Source organism: Oncorhynchus clarkii, chromosome 6, assembly GCF_045791955.1.
Source record: "Oncorhynchus clarkii lewisi isolate Uvic-CL-2024 chromosome 6, UVic_Ocla_1.0, whole genome shotgun sequence".
Lineage (NCBI taxonomy): Eukaryota > Metazoa > Chordata > Actinopteri > Salmoniformes > Salmonidae > Oncorhynchus > Oncorhynchus clarkii.
The window spans coordinates 62687899-62706994 of NC_092152.1; the positions used below are offsets into that span (position 1 = coordinate 62687899).

General features: G+C 42.7%; 1 protein-coding gene across 1 annotated transcript in view; it reads right to left on the reverse strand.

The window, feature by feature from the left end:
• Positions 1-19096, reverse strand: part of LOC139411410 (lysyl oxidase homolog 1-like) — a 29592-nt gene that overhangs the window by 5988 nt on the left and 4508 nt on the right. The window contains exons 2-5 of the mRNA XM_071157738.1: positions 12730-12838; positions 11431-11568; positions 501-657; positions 109-204 (exon numbers count right to left, since the gene is read on the reverse strand). Of these exons, the coding sequence (XP_071013839.1) occupies positions 109-204; positions 501-657; positions 11431-11568; positions 12730-12838 (500 nt within the window). The remainder of the gene's footprint in view (positions 1-108; positions 205-500; positions 658-11430; positions 11569-12729; positions 12839-19096) is intronic.

Here is a 19096-nt window from a genome sequence, read left to right on the forward strand (position 1 = left end):
ATACATTTTTCCAGTAACCTTTTCCTATGGAATGTTGCCTTTGGAATGTCGCCTTCCTGGAAGATTACCAAGATTACCATCATAACTTTCCTCTGCTCTTAGTCTCACCTTTAGTATGTAGTTCCCAGGTTGGATGTCTGTTATATCGATCCACTGGCAATCAATATCAGCGTTGTACGTATCGTAGCAGCCCGGACTCAGACCCTGAAGGAACATAGAGGAGAGTTATTCATGTTGAACTTCAACAGTCTATGCTTATAGCTCAGCACCAGAGAGACGTGCCTCTGCACCATCTCTGACTCATAGAAAGACTGAGTGGGGTGGAAGAACTGTTAAACAAGAGACATGTTGTCGTTGCTTGCTGAAATCTCAGATGACGATATATTGTTGCAGTACCTAGTGCAAGACCATGACACTGACTTGCCGTCAGACAAATGAATGATGCCATGGCAAATGTATTGGCAAATCTACCTTAGTGAGATATGTGTTGGTGTATCTACCTGAGTGTGAGATGTGCAGGCATAACGCTTCAGGTGACCAAAGTCACAGGTGGTGTCCTCCAGACAGAAGCTGGCCTTGTGTCCCTCAGCCACTTTCCTTCCTGTGGTGACCTCCAGCAGGTCATAGTGGCTGAACTCATCCATGCTGTGGTAGTGTCTGTGGATAGACAGAAGGGCAAATAGGTGGCCGGTAGTGCAAAAAGAGGGGAGTAAACGTCCACTTTTACCTTATTAATCCTCTCTAGGGTACGTGGGACGGTAGCGTCCCACCTGGCCAACATCCGGTGAAATTGCAGAGCGCCAAATTTAAAACACAGTATTATAAATATTTAACTTTCATAAAATCACAAGTGCAATACATCAAAATAAAGTTGAACCTCTTGTTAATCCAGCCAAGGTGTGAGATTTCAAAAAGGCTTTACGGGGAAAGCAAATCATGCGATAATCTGAGGACAGCACCTCGCATACAAATGCATGACAAATCATTTTCCAACCAGGTAGTTGCGACACGAAAGTCAGAAATAGCGATATAATATATGCCTTACCTTTGAAGATCTTCAAGATTGCTTCAATCACGTGGATTGGGATATGTTCCGCATTGCTTCAAACAACAACATTGACGAATACGCTGATTCGGTGAGGGAGTTATTAGCAAGTGCATCGGCGCTGTTGTACCCACAGCAACTATTAAAACATTCCCAAACCAGAAACCGTGGATTGATGGCAGCATTCGCGCGAAACTGAAAGCGCTTTTAACCAGGGCAAGGTGACCGGAAACATGACCGAATACAAACAGTGTAGCTAGTCCCTCCGCAAGGCAATCAAACAAGCTAAGCGTCAGTATAGAGACAAAGTAGAGTCGCAATTCAACGGCTCAGACACTAGAGGTATGTGGCAGGGTCTACAGTCAATCACGGATTACAAAAAGAAAACCAGCCCCGTCGCGGACCAGGACGTCTTGCTCCCAGACAGACTAAACAACTTCTTTGCTCGCTTTGAAGACAATACAGTGCCACTGACACGGCCCGCTACCAAAACCTGCGGAATCCCCTTCACTGCAGCCGACGTGAGTAAAACATTTAAACGTGTTGACCCTCGCAAGGCTGCAGGCCCAGACGGCATCCCCAGCCGTGTCCTCAGAGCATGCGCAAACCAGCTGGCTGGTGTGTTTACGGACATATTCAATCCAGCCTTATCCCAGTCTGCTGTTCCCACATGCTTCAAGAGGGCCACCATTGTTCCTGTTCCCGAGAAAGCTAAGATACTGTCCCGTAGCACTCACTTCCGTCATCATTAAGTGCGTTGAGAGACTAGTCAAGGACCATATCACCTCCACCCTACCTGACACCCTAGACCCACTCCAAATTGCTTACCGCCCCAATAGGTCCACAGACAATGCAATCTCAACTACGCTGCACACTGCCCTAACCCATCTGGACAAGAGGAATACCTATGTGAGAATGCTGTTCATCGACTACAGCTCAGCATTTAACACCATAGTACCCCCCAAACTCGTCATCAAGCTCAAGACCCTGGGTCTCGACCCCACCCTGTGCAACTAGGTACTGGACTTCCTGACGGGCCGCCCCCAGGTGGTGAGGGTAGGTAACAACATCTCCACCCTGCTGATCCTCAACACTGGGGCCCCACAAGGGTGCGTTCTGAGCCCTCTCCTGTACTCCCTGTTTACCCAAGACTGCGTGGCCATGCACGCCTCCAACTCAGTCATCAAGTTTGCAGACGACACTACAGTGGTAGGCTTGATTACCAACAACGACAAGATGGCCTACAGGGAGGAGGTGAGGGCCCTCTGAGTGTGGTGTTAGGAAAATAACCTCACACTCAACGTCAACAAAACAAAGGAGATGATCGTGGACTTCGGGAAACAGCAGAGGGAGCACCCTCCTATCCACATCGAACGGGACAGTAGTGGAGAGGGTAGTAAGTTTGAAGTTCCTCGGCATACACATCACGGACAAACTGAATTGGTCCACCCACACAGACAGCGTGGTGAAGAGGAGGAGGCTGAAGAAATTTGGCTTGTCACCAAAAGGACTCACAAACTTTTACAGATGCACAATCGTTGCCTGGTATGGCAACTGCTCCACCCACAACCGTAAGGCTCTCTCCAGAGGGTAGTGAGGTCTGCACAACGCATCACCGGGGGCAAACTACCTGCCCTCCAGGACACCTACACCACCCGATGTCACAGGAAGGCCATAAAGATCATCAAGGACAGCAACCACCCGAGCCACTGCCTGTTCACCCCGCTATCATCCAGAAGGCGAGGTCAGTACAGGCGCATCAAAGCAGGGACAGGGAGACTGGAAAACAACTTCTATCTCAAGGCCATCCGACTGTTAAACAGCCACCACTAACATTGAGTGGCTGCTGCCAACATTATGACTCAACTCCAGCCACTTTAATAATAGAAATTGATGTAAAAAATGTATCACTAGCCACTTTAAACAATGCTACTTTATATAATGTTTACATACCCTACATTACTCATCTCATATGTATATACTATACTCTATACCATCTACGGCATCTTGCCATCTTTATGTAATTACATGTATCACTAGCCACTTTAAGCAATGTCACTTTTATATGTTTACATACTCTACATTACTCATCTCATATGTATATACAGTACTCGATACCATCTACTGCATCTTGCCTATGCCGTTCTGTACGATCACTCATTCATATATCTTTATGTACATATTCTTCATCCCTTTACACTTGTGTGTTTAAAGTCGTTGTTGTGAAAGTGTTAGGTTAGATTACTCGTTGGTTTATTACTGCATTGTCGGAACTAGAAGCACAAGCATTTCGCTACACTCGCATTAACATCTGCTAACCATGTGTATGTGACAAATAACATTTGATTTGATTTGATTTGTTGGCACTCCAAAAGGTCTCAGTTACATTACAAATGGTCCTTTTGTTTGATAAAGTCCTTTTTTAAATCCATAAAAACTCAGTTTAGCTGGCGCGCTTCAGTCAATAATCCACCCAGTTTCCCTCCATCAAAATGCATACAAAATGAATCCCAAACGTTACCAATAAACTTATCCAAACAAGTCAATCAACGTTTATAATCAAACCTTTGGTACCCTAATACGCAAATAAACAATCAAATTTAAGACGGAGAATAGTATGTTCATTACCGGAGATAAATAACAAAGAACGTGTTTTCCTCCACACGCTTGGAAACACTACAGCCAAAATTGGTCTTTAAAAAAAAAACTGCCTGAAACTCTTTCTCAAGACTGTTGACATCTAGTGGAAACCCTAGGAACTGCAATCAGGGAGGATTTCGCCCGATAATGAAAGTGCCAGCCATTGAAATCAGTGTTATGCTGAATTCTTTTTTTTGGTGGATGGTTTGTCCTCGGGTTTCGCCTGCCATTTCAGTTCTGTTATACTCACAGACATTGTTTTAACAGTTTTAGAAACTTTAGAGTGTTTTCTATCCAAATCTACATATATCTATATCTATATCTATATCTATCTATCTATCTATCTATCTATCTATCTATCTATCTATCTATCTATCTATCTATCTATCTATATATATATATATATATATATCCTAGCTTCTGGGCCTGAGTAGCAGGCAGTTTACTTTGGGCACGCTTTTCATCCAGACGTCAAAATACCACTGCCTAGCCCAAAGAGGTTCAAATTAATTTGTGACAGGTAAAAAGCGTCTGTGTGTAGTGCAGGGGAGAGAGGAGGCATGGCACAGGGTGGTCAGCAGGGGAACAACGGAGAGTCTAATTTTAACATTTATAAATTCAGTTAATGACAGGTACAACAGCCAATACTAGAGGCATGCTCAATTTGCATAAAGTATAATTACATGATAATCAGTAAACCACCACAAAGTAAACTGTTTACTGCAGGCCACCATACAAAGTCTTTAAATTAGATGTGCTTGTTTATTTGAACAGCCCATTGCCCTCACCTGTCAACACTTCAACTCGGTGCAGCTTGACGAAGCATATCACAAAGTACCAAAGGAGACTAGAATGTAATTAATACCTACAACCATGCACTGATGAAGCAAGACATTAACAATCGATTGATGTATGATGTCTCGTTAATTACTTTCTATCAATCTGGAAAGTTTTAATCACTACCGCACGATAAGTGAAGGATTGAGCATCTGTTTGTGTGTGTGTGTGAATGTGTTTACACAGCTTTGACTGTGTTGGAATGCTGCATTTTGCCACTGCTAGCCTGGTTACCCATGAGAACAAATCATATCCTCAGAATGTGAAATGAGTTGCACCGCTCCGTGTCTCAGTGCACTGCTGGTGCTGGTCCATCTGAAATAATTTACTCTAATAGCCTTTTACCATCTTGTAGCTGGGATGTGGACCAATGCCAAGTGTCAGACAGTGACCTGAGAGGGCTGGCTGTTTACAGTTGCCCTCTGCAGACCAGCATGTTGTGAATATCCTTTCCATACTAACTGTTAACACTGTGTTACTCAGACAAATCCGACAGATACCGCTACACTGTAAGGTTGAGAATACAAGTGACATACATGGGGGATTCCTTTAAATATGCATTAGAAACAGTGTTGCACTGTGAATAAGAAGACATCCTCTGTCTTATTCAGTCTCCTGCTGTTTGGAATAAATGGCAGCATGATACATGTAAAACATATTGCATCTCGATTCCCAGATACAGTAATGGCCTCGTATTTCAGCCAAGTTAGATTTCCTATGAAAGACGTCATCTGAACTGTGAACACAGCGCCTAACGGCTGAAAAGCTGGAGTGCTTTGTCAACCTATTCATCTCACATGTACTTAAATGTATCCTAATCCTAATTATTGAAATGAATCACCTTTTCTTCCAATTTTTACCGAAAGTCACATTCCAGATTCCAGACACTAAGAATTTTGTCAGTGTTTGTTTTGGTGAATGTAGTGCAGGTGTGGTAATGCTGGAGCTGGTTCAGTCAGTTTGACTCAGACTGTATAAATAATAACCTAGTCTCCTTACCTCATGCTCCTTGTTTTAACATAGCTACAACTTTTTACTGGCGTAGTCATTAAAGATTGAATGGAGGGAAAGGCAGACGGGTACTTTCCACCAATGGAGGAGGTGACAAATGAAAGAAGTCATTCTTTCCATAGCAGTTGAAGATGGTAAACAGCTCCTCTCAGGTGAGGAACAGTGTGTTTCCGCAGGCTAAAATCTACACGATGTGATTCTCTAAGGGGGATCTGCACCGACTACACAGGGAATCTGTAAACCCAGAGGAATTGAAAGGGCTGCACACTGAGTATCCTGAGAGGGCAGCTCTCTGCAAAACACCCTCTGTATGTGGTGTGTATGAGTGTGTTTGTGCGTGTGTGTGTGTGTGTTTGTGTGTATGTGTGTATGTGTCTATGGGCAGGGGTTTTGAGGCGGGTGTTCAGTGCAATGGGGGTTTCAAATATGGCCATAATTTCTTCCCACGACAGACGTTTATTTATAGATGGTAGCCTTGAGATTGTTATCTCTCTGGGAGAGTGGGACAGACAGGGAGACACTGGGCCTAGAGCTGTCTGGACTGGAGGGCCCTTTCCCTCGCCTTGGAATCCTGGATCTCCCCCTGTGACTATGTCAACTAAGGAGAATTAACTTTTGGAAGGACACATGGAGAAGGCTGGAATAAGACTGGCTTGTAATCCTAACAAGCAAACATTCCAATCCCACTTTGCACTTTATACCCTTGAGTCATTTCCCAGTTGTGTTAAAATGCAATACAAAGACTTCCAGGAGGCCAGGCAGGAGAAGGGGGGAAATATTTAGTGGATGGTGTTTGCATTCCATATAGTGCAACCAGATTACAGGAATCGCAGAAATGTATCACATAACACCTGGTCAAACAGTAGCCACGACCTTTGACCTTAGAGGTAAGGGGTCACTGTATGCTTGTGCTGCATAGAGATAAAGATAACAAAAGAGGACCAAAGATATCTGCATGTACAGTGCCTTCGGAAAGTATTCAGACCCCTTAAGTTTTTTCTTATTCTAAAATGTAAAAAAAAAAAAAAAAACTACATCTACACACAATACCCCATAATGACAAAGTGAAAACATATTTTTAGAGATATTTTGCAAATATAACCAAGATTCAACTTTTTGGCCTGAATGCCAAGCATCACGTCTGGAGTAAACCTGGCACCATCCCTACGGTGAGGCATGGTGGTGGCAGCATCATGCTGTGCGTGTGTTTTTCAGTGGCAGGGACTGGGAGACTAGTCAGGATCGAGGCAAAGATGAATGGAGCAAAGTACTGCGAGATCCTTGATGAAAACCTGCTCCAGAGCACTCAAGACCTCAGACTGGGGTGAAGGTTCACCTTCCAACAGGACAACAACCCTAAGCACACAGCCAAGACAACACAGGAGTGACTTCAGGACAAGTCTCTGAATGCCCAGCCAGAGCCCGGCCTTGAACCCGATCGAACATCTCTAGGGAGACCTGAAAATAGCTGTGCAGCAACACTCTCCATCCAACCTGACAGAGCTTGAAAGGATCTGCAGAGAACAATGGGAGAAACTCCCCAAATACAGGTGAGCCATGCTTGTAGTGGTATACCTAAGAAGACTCGAGGCTGTAATTGCTGCCAAAGGTGCTTCAACAAAGTACTGAGTAAAGGATCTGAATACTTATGTAAATGTGATATTTCTGTTTTTTATTTGTAATAAATTAGAAGAAAAATAATAAATGAGAAATTTTAATAAATAAACATTTCTAAAAAACTGTTTTTGCTTTGTCATTATGGGGTATTGTGTGTAGATTGTGTGCAGATAGATGATCCTAAAATCAATTTTAGGATAATGCTGTAACGTAACAAAATGTGAAAAAAGTCAAGGGGTCTGATTACTTTCCGAAGGCACTGTACGTCATCCGGAATTTAACTGTGAACATCTGTTGTACTGTTTGATCATTATTGATCACTCTATTGTGTAAATGGACAGAAATGTAATATTGAGATGTACAAAATTCTTAATAGAGAAAACCTGAATCTATTTAAATTAAACCGAGTTCATACTATGTTTGTCGCCATAAAACACTGATTCTAAGGTTTTATCCTAAACTTTCTGTACCGTACAACATTTGCTCAATACACAAATGAACATATGGATGGATTAAGGGGGCACACTCTGACTACACATTGTATTACAATGTTCCATTGGGGGGCAAAATGTAGGACAGTAAAGTTGATTTGGAAAAGAGTGTTCGTTTTCTCAAAACAAGCACACTTGTTACTGTGCTCTTTTTATTTAGTTAAGTTAAGAACTAATTCTTATTTACAATGATGGCCTAACCCGGCCAATGCTGGGCCAATTGTGCACCACCCTATGGGACTCGCAATCCTGGCCAGATGTGATGCAGCCTGGATTTAAACCAGGTACTGCAGTGACGCCTCTTGCACTGAGATGCAGTGCCTTAGACCACTGTGCCACTCGGGAGTCGAAGAGTTCTGTGCAGTTCCACTAACACACAATCATGTCATCATATAATACCAGGCACCAGGCCTATGATGCCAGGGCGCAGATTGACAGGAACATTTATGGATTATATTCCCATTTCCATTGGCCAATCAAATCAAGCTGCTGCATTGGCTAACTCCCGCCCTGGAAACCAATGTATAAACGAACAGTGATGTCAGCAGGCAACATTGCCAATCTGCTAACGGGCAGTCGACATTCCATAGAGCTGAGGACAGTAAGTACAGCCTGAGACTTGTTGCACAAACCCTTTGAACCCAGACATACTGTGACCAACAAAATCATTGTGGAACGCAAGGTCATAGAGGAAGGGCAGGGCAGAGGGTGTCCAAACATATCAGTAATGTCATGACATATTGTATTAAGTAAAGCCATGATTTCACCAAAAAGATCAAACGTGAACGCACCGAACTCAGCTAACCAAACTAATAGAAAACGAATGAGCTAAACAGACAACTTTTAATGTCACGTGAAACAGCAAATCTGATTAACCCTGTAGAGCAAGGGTCTTACAGTTTTTAGTACAATAGCAAGGTTGTGTACAATGGCAACGGAGAGGAAGGCTGCTGTTTTATGGGCTCTTAACCAATCGTGCTATTTTGTTTGTTTTTTTGCATTGTTTGCAACTTATTTTATACATAATGTTGCTGCTACTGTCTCTTATGACCAAAAAAAGCTTCTGGACATCAGAACAGCGATTACTCACCTCGAATTGGACAGATAATTTTTCTTTAATGAGTCGGAAGAGAGGGATTTACTCCAGACACCCGAACAGGCCCTCATCCCCGTCATTTGCAGGAGAAAGAGACTGAGGTTTCGAGGAAGGAGATAGGGGTGTCTTGTGAGGATCCGGCAACGAGTGGCTAATCTGCCTTTGCCATCGGTACCATTGGCCAACGTACAATTTCTGGATAATAAAATGGACAAACTAAAAGCACGTACAGTATATCCTACCAACGGGACACTAAAAACTAATATCTTATGATTCACCAACATGAATAACATGAATAACCGACATGAATAGCTGGCGGGTTATACACTGTACCGGCAGGATAGAAAAGCAGCCTCTGGTAAGACAAGGGGTGGCACTCTATGAATAGTTGTAAACAACAGCTGGTGCACGATATCTAAGGAAGTCTCAAGGTTTTACTCGCCTGAGGTGGAGTATCTCATGATAAGCTGTAGTGGCTTCTACCTAGAGAGTTTTCATCTGTATTTTTCATAGCTGTCTACACAACACCACAGACCGATGCTGGCACTAAAACCCCACTCAATGAGCTGCATACTGCCATGAGAAAACAGGAAAATGCTCATCCAGAGGCAGCGCTCCTAGTGGCTTGGGACTTTAATTCAGGGAAGCTTAAATCAGTTTGACCTCATTTCTATCAGCATGTTAAATGTGCAACCAGAGGGAAAAACATTCTAGACCAGCTTTATTCCACACAAAGAGACGCGTACAAAGCTCTCCCTCGTCCTCCATTTGGCAAATCTGGCCCTAATTCTATCCTCTTGATTCCTGCTTACAAGCAAAAATTAAAGCAGGAAGCACCAGTGACTCGGTCTATAAAAAAGTGGTCAGATGAAACAGATGCTAAACTACAGGACTGTTTTGCTAGCACAGACTGGAATATGTTTCGGGATTCTTCCGAATGCATTGAGGAGTACACCACATCAGTCACTGCCTTCATCAATAAGTGCATCGAGGACGTCGTCCCCACAGTGACTGTACGTACGTACCCCAACCAGAAGCCATGGATTACAGGAAACAATCGCACTGAGCTAAAGGGTAGAGCTGCCGCTTTCAAGGAGCAGGACTCTAACCCGGAAGCTTATAAGAAATCCCACAATGCCCTCCGGCGAACCATCAAACAGGCAAAGCGTCAATACAGGACTAAGATTGAATCGTACTACACCGGCTCCGACGCTCGTCGGATGTGGCAGGGCCTGCAAACTATTACAGACTACAAAGGGAAGCACAGCTAAATAACTTCTATGCTCGCTTCGAGGCAAGTAACTGAAACATGCATGAGAGAATCAGCTGTTCCGGACGACTGTGTGATTACGCTCTCCGCAGCCGATGTGAGTAAGACCTTTAAACAGGTTAACATTCACAAGGCTACAGGGCCAGACGGATTACCAGGACGTGTACTCTGAGCATGCGCAGACCAACTGGCAAGTGTCTTCACTGACATTTTCAACTTCTCCCTGTCTGAGTCTGTAATACCAACATGTATCAAGTGGACCACCATAGTCCCTGTGCCCAAGAACACTAAGGTAACCTTCCTAAATGACTACCGACGCGTAGTACACATGTCTGTCGCCATGAAGTGCTGGTAATGGCTCACATTAACACCATTATCCCAGAAACCCTAGACCCACTCCAATTTGCATACCGCCTTAACTGATCCACACTGCCCTTTCACACCTGGACAAAAGGAACACCTATGTGAGAATGCTATTCATTGACTATAGCTCAGCGTTCAACACCATAGTGCCCTCAAAGTTCTTCACTAAGCTAAGGACTGTGTGGTGCAAGGACCTCTCCCTCAACGTGATCAAGACAAAGGAGATGATTGTGGACTACAGGAAAAGGATGTCCAAGCACACCCCATTCTCACCGACGGGGCTGCAGTGGAGCAGGTTGAGAGCTTTAAGTTCCTTGGCGTCCACATCACCAACAAACTATCATGGTCTAAGCACAAGACAGTCATGAAGAGGGCATGACAAAATATATTCCCCCTTAGGAGACTGAAAAGATTTGGCATGGGTCCTCAGATCCTCAAAAGGTTCAATAGCTGCACCATCGAGAGCATCCTGACGGGTTGCAATACTGCCTGGTATGGCAACTGCTCGGCCTCCGACCGCAAGGCACTACAGAGTGTAGTGCGTACGGCCCAGTACATCACTGGGGACAAGCTTCCTGCCATCCAGGACCTCTATACCAGATGGTGTCAGAGGAAGGCCCTAAAAATTGTCAAAGACTCCAGACACCCTAGTTATAGACTGTTCTCTCTGCTACCGCACGGCAAGTGGTACCAGAGTGCCAAGTCTAGGTCCAAGATGCTTCTAAACAGCTTCTACCCCCAAGCCATAAAACTCCTGAACATCTAATCAAATGTCTAACATATATTACCTCAATTACCTCGATAAACCGGTGCCCTCGCACACTGACTCTGAACTGGTACCCCCTTTATATAGCCTCGCTATTGTTATTTTACTGCTGCTCTATAATTATTTATTATTTTATTTTATTTTAGATTTTTTCTTAAAACTGCATTGTCAGGTAAGGGCTTGTAAGTAAGCATTTCCCTGTAAGGTCTAAACCTGTTGTTTTCGGCGCATGTGAGAAATACAATTTGATTTGAGTATCATAAACCAATAGCATAAATGGGTTTGGTTACTCACTGATGGCAGCTGTGCCACTCCCAGGTGTGTCGGGGTCGGTTGGGCATGAAGTCAGCCGTCCCCTGGTTCTTAACCCTCTGTGGGAAGCGAAGCAGGACTCTGATGTCATAGTCTGTAGTCTCACCGCTGTAGGCAGTGCTGTGGGGAGACAAACACAAAGTATGGAATAGCAATGAGTGAAGGAAAGTACAGATGGCTACAGAGAACTAGTCTCCCAAGGGTTTTGCCGGTGAGTTTCTGATACCTCAGGCTCACAATGTGTTCCTGCAACCAGACAGAATTGAGCGGGCCTGGAAAAGCTACAGGGAATGAATATGATAAATAAATCATTCACATTACAGATTACTGTGATTAATCTCCATAGCCTACTGCACACCTTTTCAGTCTTGAAGCAAGGAAACCTTTGTAGTGGACAGGCATACACTGTGTAGAGACGTCCAGTATGAACACATTTTAGAATTGTTTTAATAATAACCTGCATTCCAAAGTATCAGTAAAAATCTTTGCAATTCATCTTATGGCTGTTGTTGACATTGGTGTGTATAACACATTATACAAGGCCATCTGTCCATGACTGCTGATAGCACAGACAGGATATGAGAGGGCTTTGAGGAATGGCTGTGCTTGAGATGGGAAGGAGTGCAAACAGAAGAGCCAGTGGGACAACAAAGTTCATCGCCATCATTTAAATGCTCTGCAACCTGGGCAATTGTACCGTACCCATCTAACCCTGGGGCCAAAGTCAGAGGCCCATTATGTGTGCTGCGACTGCAGACCAAACCACTCAGAGAACCATTTACTGACACGCCAGGTTAGATAGACACGCTTTAGGCTGTGTTTACACAGGCAGCTCAAATTTGATCTTTTGCCCAATTATCGGCAAAAGATATGATCAGATTGGTCAAAAGACCAATTAGAGGCAACATATCCGAATTGTGTAAATGCAGCCTTAGTGACAGGCACCAGATTTGAGGTTATTGATGTTGCACTGTGAACTGGGTTCCAAACTTTATATACTGCAAATTAGATAAGGAGTAACTTTACTAAGCAGGTAGGTAAAACTGTCCGGTGCTGAGACATTAAATGAGAATATTCACCAATAGGCACATGGAATCTTTCAATCTGTTCTAACTAATTGTTCATCAGCATGTGCATACTGGCTTTCAAAAACCGGTGATAATCTTTCATGCCATTAACGTGTGCAGAGTGACGACAAACAACATGATGTGTGTTCTCCTCTTCCAAAGCAAACACAGACACTTATTAAAACACTTAAAAAGGTTTCAAATGGTCTCTTACCTTGCCAAGCATTTCTCCTCGGCAGCACAGCGGAGAGAGTACATGTGAGCCCTCTGGATATACGTGGAGGCCTGCACATAGTTGGGATCAGGAACCAGGTCTGGCAAACCTAGAACAAGACACTTGGCTCAACACATAGTATCCTTCAACAGCAATTGATTCAATCATGTTAGTACCAGCACCTTGATGCCAATGTCAACTTTAACAGGTCTGCCTCATCCCTTGACAGAATATAGAGTGTTGATGTGGTGCACCGACCAGTGAGGTCATTCCTCAAATAAAACAGCATAGCTTTACACCTTGTTCATCAGCTCTATTTAATTCCCCTGCATTGTGTTATTGGACTAAGTAAGGACTTTGATACAGATGCAGTAGAAGGTCCTGCCTTAAATGACATGCAGCTTATAAATCCTTCATAAACACTGCAAATGTTTGTTACAAATCATCTATAACCGTATGTCATGCTTTATCAATGGTTCAGAAATGTGGCATAACTGTGTGACATAACCACCAATGTCAAATGTGACACAAGCCACTATGTCAAATATGACATAAACCCACGCTTAATAAAGGGTGGTATAAGCACAGCTTAATAAAGGCCTTATAAATCATATTCAATTGAGGCTTCACAAAGCATTTATAACCCTTTCATGCACCTTAGTAAAGCATCGCAATGGCAGGCTATTGGGTTTGATTCCCAGGACCACCCATACGTAAACATTGATTCACGCATGACTGTAAATCCCTTTGGATTAAAGCGTCTGCTAAATGTTCTATATTAATTCACTAAAACATTTCTAGGATGGCCCAACCTCTTTCCGTCTTGGGTGCAGAGTCAATATTGGACCTGAACTCAACTTCCTCCAAAATGCTGTGCTGCAGAATGAAACACACTCTAATGTGCAGTCATGCACATCAGAACACGTTGGTACGGCCTTTTTCACACTTTTGTAATAGAAAAACAACCAAAATAGGATTTTCTGTGTTCACAACAATGCTTAAACCACATTAGGGGATGACTTTTGAGGTCTGGAAAAAATCTAAGAAACACATTTTTTGGGGTGTTGTTCACCTTTATTTCAATGAGCATGCCCTGCACTGTTGTTTGGTTTGTGGGTTTTCTGTAGTGAAGTAAGCGCACATGTAATGTGATTTGGGCGCCAATGGAATTGGTTGAGTAAAAGACCAGCAACACCGTATTATTCAGAGCCCCATGAAATAACACCATCTATACATTCTAGAGACCCTACTGAGTATTCACAACAATACTAAGCCCATACTGTACGTATTCCATATACAGTGATTCGCATTGGGGGCATATATTTGACCTTGGAACATATTTTAAAACCCAAATTTAATGCAAATGCCACTTAAATGTGAGTCATTGTTAATGTTTAGACAATTATTGTTCATATATCATTAATGGTTATTGACACTTTGCTACTATTACGTTGGGCACATTTATTTAAAAAAATCAGAAATTCTGTGACACGGAAGTACTTTTTTAGTGTTGCTGATGAGACGCTGATCATGTGATGAGTTCAAATGCCCACTTGTGCTGACGCTGGACAGTGAAAAACAAGTAAGTTAACCTTTATTTATTGTAATTTAAATGAGTTTGTAGTCGTTAAGTGTTGAGTTAGATTACATACTAGCTACCTCAATTGTTATTTAAAATAATATTGGTGACTTCACACGATTTGCTAGCTAGCCGAAATGTAGCTAGCTAGCAGGCTCAGCAAAATACAAATCATACTAGATACAGCCACGTCTCATAGTCACGTCATGATAGTAATATTACGAAATGAATACAGTTTTCAATCTTCCTTCCCATTTAGAGTTAATTAACATGAACATATTAGCATCTCCTGGCTTCCACGCATAGCATACAAGCCACTGACGCAAACATCTACATTTTAAAAAGTCAATAAATCCATATAAGAATAGTCTACACCATCACAATAAATCCGTTATTTATTTTAGACAAATCTAAGGAAACATGATATGAAGAAAATGTCTAGTCTATTTCAGAAAAACATAATTGCATATTCTGAGCTCTCTTTATGTTAGGCCCTGATCTGGCTATGCCAAATGGCTGTGGGCTACACTAGTTCCTCACTACATATCCGTCGCCAAACCCAGTGGCTCCAGGTCATCTATAAGTCTTTGCTAGGTTAAGCCCCACCTTATCTCAGCTCACTGGTCACCATAGCAACACCCACCCGTAGCACACGCTCCAGCAGGTATATTGCACTGGTCATCCCCAAAGCCAACACTTCCTTTCCTTTCCTTCCAGTTCTACGCTGCCAATGACTGGAACGAATAGCAAAAATCTCTGAAGCTGGAGTCTTATATCTCCCTCTCTAACTTTCAGCATCAGCTGTCAGAGCAACTTACCGATCACTGTGCCTGTACACAGCCAATCTGTAAATAGCACACCCAACTACCTCATCCCCATATTATTACTTACCCTCTTGCTCTTTTGCACCCCAGTATCTCTACTTGTACATCATCATCTGCACATCTATCACTCCAGTATTAATGCTAAATTGTAATTATTTTGCCTCTATGACCGATGTATTGCCTACCTCCCTACTCTTCTACATTTGCACACACTGTACATAGATCTTTCTATTTTTATTTTCTATTGTGTTATTGCCTGTACGTTTGTTTATGTGTAACTCTGTGTTGTTGTTTTTGTTGCTCTGCTTTGCTTTATCTTGGCTAAGTCGCAGTTGTAAATGAGAACTTGTTCTCAATTGGCCTACCTGGTTAAATAAAGGTGAAATAAAAAAATTAAAAAAATATTTAACCAGACAAGATTTGCTTAGTATTCCATTGCATTATTCAGGTTTCGGGGCTGTTGCTGGGCAATACGGACTTTCAGCTCCCTCCAAAGATTTTCTATTGGGTTCAGGTCTGGAGACTGGCTTGGCCACTCCAGGACCTTGACATGCTTCTTACGGAGCCACTCCTTAGTTGCCCTGGCTGTGTGTTTCGGGTCGTTGTCAATCTGGAAGACCGAGCCACGACCCATCTTCAATGCTCTTACTGAGGGAAGGAGGTTGTTGGCCAATATCTCGCGATACATGGCCCCATCCATCCTCTCCTCAATACGGTGCAGTCGTCCTGTCCCCTTTGCAGAAAAGCATCCCCAAAGAATGATGTTTCAACCTCCATGCTTCACGGTTGGGATGGTGTTCTTGGGGTTGTACTCATCCTTCTTCTTCCTCCAAACAGTGGAGTTTAGACCAAAAAGCTCTATTTTTGTCTCATCAGACCACATGGCCTTCTCCCATTCCTCCTCTGGATCATCCAGATGGTCATTGGCAAACTTCAGATGGGCCTGGACATGCGCTGGCTTGAGCAGGGGCACCTTGCGTGCACTGAAGGATTTTAATCCATGACGGCGTAGTGTGTTACTAATAGTTTTCTTTGAGACTGTGGTCCCAGCTCTCTTCAGGTCATTGACCAGGTCCTGCCGTGTAGTTCTGGGCTGATCCCTCACCTTCCTCATGATCATTGATGCCCCACGAGGTGAGATCTTGCATGGAGCCCCAGACCGAGGGTGATTGACCGTCATCTTGAACTTCTTCCATTTTCTAATAATTGCGCCAACAGTTGTTGCCTTCTCACCAAGCTGCTTGCCTATTGTCCTGTAGCCCATACCAGCATTGTGCAGGTCTACAATTTTAGCCCTGATGTCCTTACACAACTCTCTGGTCTTGGCCATTGTAGAGAGGTTGGAGTCTGCTTCATTGAGTGTGTGGACAGGTGTCTTTTATACAGGTAACGAGTTCAAACAGGTGCAGTTAATACAGGTAATGAGTGGAGAACAGGAGGGCTTCTTAAAGAAAAACTAACAGGTCTGTGAGAGCCGGAATTCTTACTGGTTGGTAGGTTATCAAATACTTATGTCATGCAATAAAATGCAAATGAATAACTTAAAAGTCATACAATGTGATTTCCTGGATTTTTGTTTTAGATTCCGTCTCTCACAGTTGAAGTGTACCTATGATAAAAAATTACAGACCTCTACATGCTTTGTAAGTAGGAAAACCTGCAAAATTATCAGTGTATCAAATACTTGTTCTCCCCACTGTATAGGCCTATGGGCTAGGCTACATGGCGTGTGCAACTATGATATTAGAGGTTAAATCAGTTTAACATTGCAAATAGATTGTGGCTTCCATCAATGTAATTTTCTGCATCATTACCATTCCCCCATACATTTTTTTTGTAAATATACACCACCGTTCAAAAGTTTGGGGTCACTTAGAAATATCCTTTATTTTGAAAGAAAAGCACATTTTTGGTCCATTAAAATAACATCAAATTGATCAGAAGTACAGTGTAGACATTGTTCATGTTGTAAATGACTATTGTAGCTGAAAACGGCAGATTTTCCATGGAATATCTACATAGGCGTACAGAAGCCCATTATCAGCAACCGTCACTCCTGTGTTCCAGTGGCACGTTGTGTTAGCTAATCCAAGTTCATCATTTTAAAAGGCTAATTGATCATTCGAAAACCCTTTTGAAATTGTGTTAACACAGCTGAAAACTGTTGTTCTGATTAAAGAAACAATAAAACTGGCCTTCTTTAGACTAGTTGAATATCTGGATCATCACCATTTGTGGGTTCGATTACAGGCTCAAAATGTCCAGAAACAAAGCACTTTCTTCTGAAACTCGTCAGTCTATTCTTGTTCTGAGAAATGAATGCTATTCCATTAAAGAAATTGCCAAGAAACGGAAGATCTCAGACAACGCTGTGTACTACTCCCTTCACAGAATAACGCAAACTGGCTCTAACCAGAATAGAAAGAGAAGTGGGAGGCCCCGGTGCACACATGAGCAAGAGGACAAGTACATTAGAGTGTCTAGTTTGAGAAACAGATGCCTCACAAGTTCTCAACTGGTAGCCTCCATAAATAGTATCCACAAAACACCAGTCTCAACATCAACAGTGAAAAGGCGACTCCGGGATTCTGGCCTTCCTCTGTCCAGTGTCTTTGTTCTTTTGCCCATCTTAATCTTTTCTTTTTATAGTCTCCACTTTTATATGATGTAAAAAAACACGATTTCAAATGTTGCTACATAAGACTGAATCCAGGTGGTGTGTCACACATTCGACATAGTGGGTTATGTCACAGTTGACGTTGGTGATCATTTTATTTAGCACTTATGAAGCCTTTAGAAGCTGAACGTCATTTAAAGAGGGACCTAAGATTTAGTGTAGACTTACGACCACAAGTTACATATGGCAGCACATTCAGATAGGTGGAAATAAGGGTCTTGTGGTCAGTAGTCAGGAATCACTAATTACAGTACATTTCAGATGATAATCTTAGCAGAATTAGTATCCCTCCCTATAGGTCACTATAGATTCTGATCTTAGTGTACAGAAAAAAGCTAATCATGCCAATAAAAATAAAAATGAGTCTACATGAATGAGTCATTCATTCTTTAAAAATGTATTCCCTAGAACCTGAATGTGAAAGTGAAAACATGGTTGGTACACACAGGGAGAAATTATGCTAAGACGCTGGGGCTTTCCTAATATGATGTGATGTTTCATGACACTAATCCTAATATGAACCTGTCATTCCATGTTAACCTTTGCCATGAAAAATACATTCAGACTATTCATATCTGGAGGGGATAATGAATGCTAAGAATTAGAAGAGAGAGAGATAGACAGAGAGAGAGAGAGAGAGAGAGACAGAGAGAGAGAGAGAGAGACAGAGAGAGAGAGAGAGAGAGAGAGAGAAAGAAAGAAATAGAGAGAGAGAGGGAGACAGACAGAGAGAGAGAGAGAGAGAGAGAGAGAGAGAGAGAGAGAGAGAGAGAGAGAGAGAGAGAGAGAGAGAGAGAGCATGCTAAGGTAAAACAACAATGATCTCACACCCCGCTGTTCCTAAACTGGGCCAGTGATCGACTCTGTCAGAGAAACAGAAGACTAAATAAAAAAGCAGGCCTGAGTTGTCTGAGCCCATTTCCAGTAAAGGGCATGCCAGAAAGGGTCACTGGGATACCTTATCACCACCCCCTTCCTTCCCCCTTTACCTCAACCTCAAAGGCCAGACATCCACTTAAATGTGAACCAGTTGGAGCAACATAAAGTCAATCCCAAGTTTTGACCTCTGGTACCATAAAAAAAAACGACCATCTGCTTCATTTTGGTTCCAGTAAAAATGACAAAACAGTAAAACAACTGAAGGCATATGGGGATATGATATTTAGCGTTGTGCTTTTCTATTCCCACTCTGTCGTTACTGTTGTTTACAGCAGGCCTTGGATACAGTTTGTTTATAGGAATTCTACAGAGAAAGCGTCCTATCTCCTCTGCCTGTTTAACGTCCAG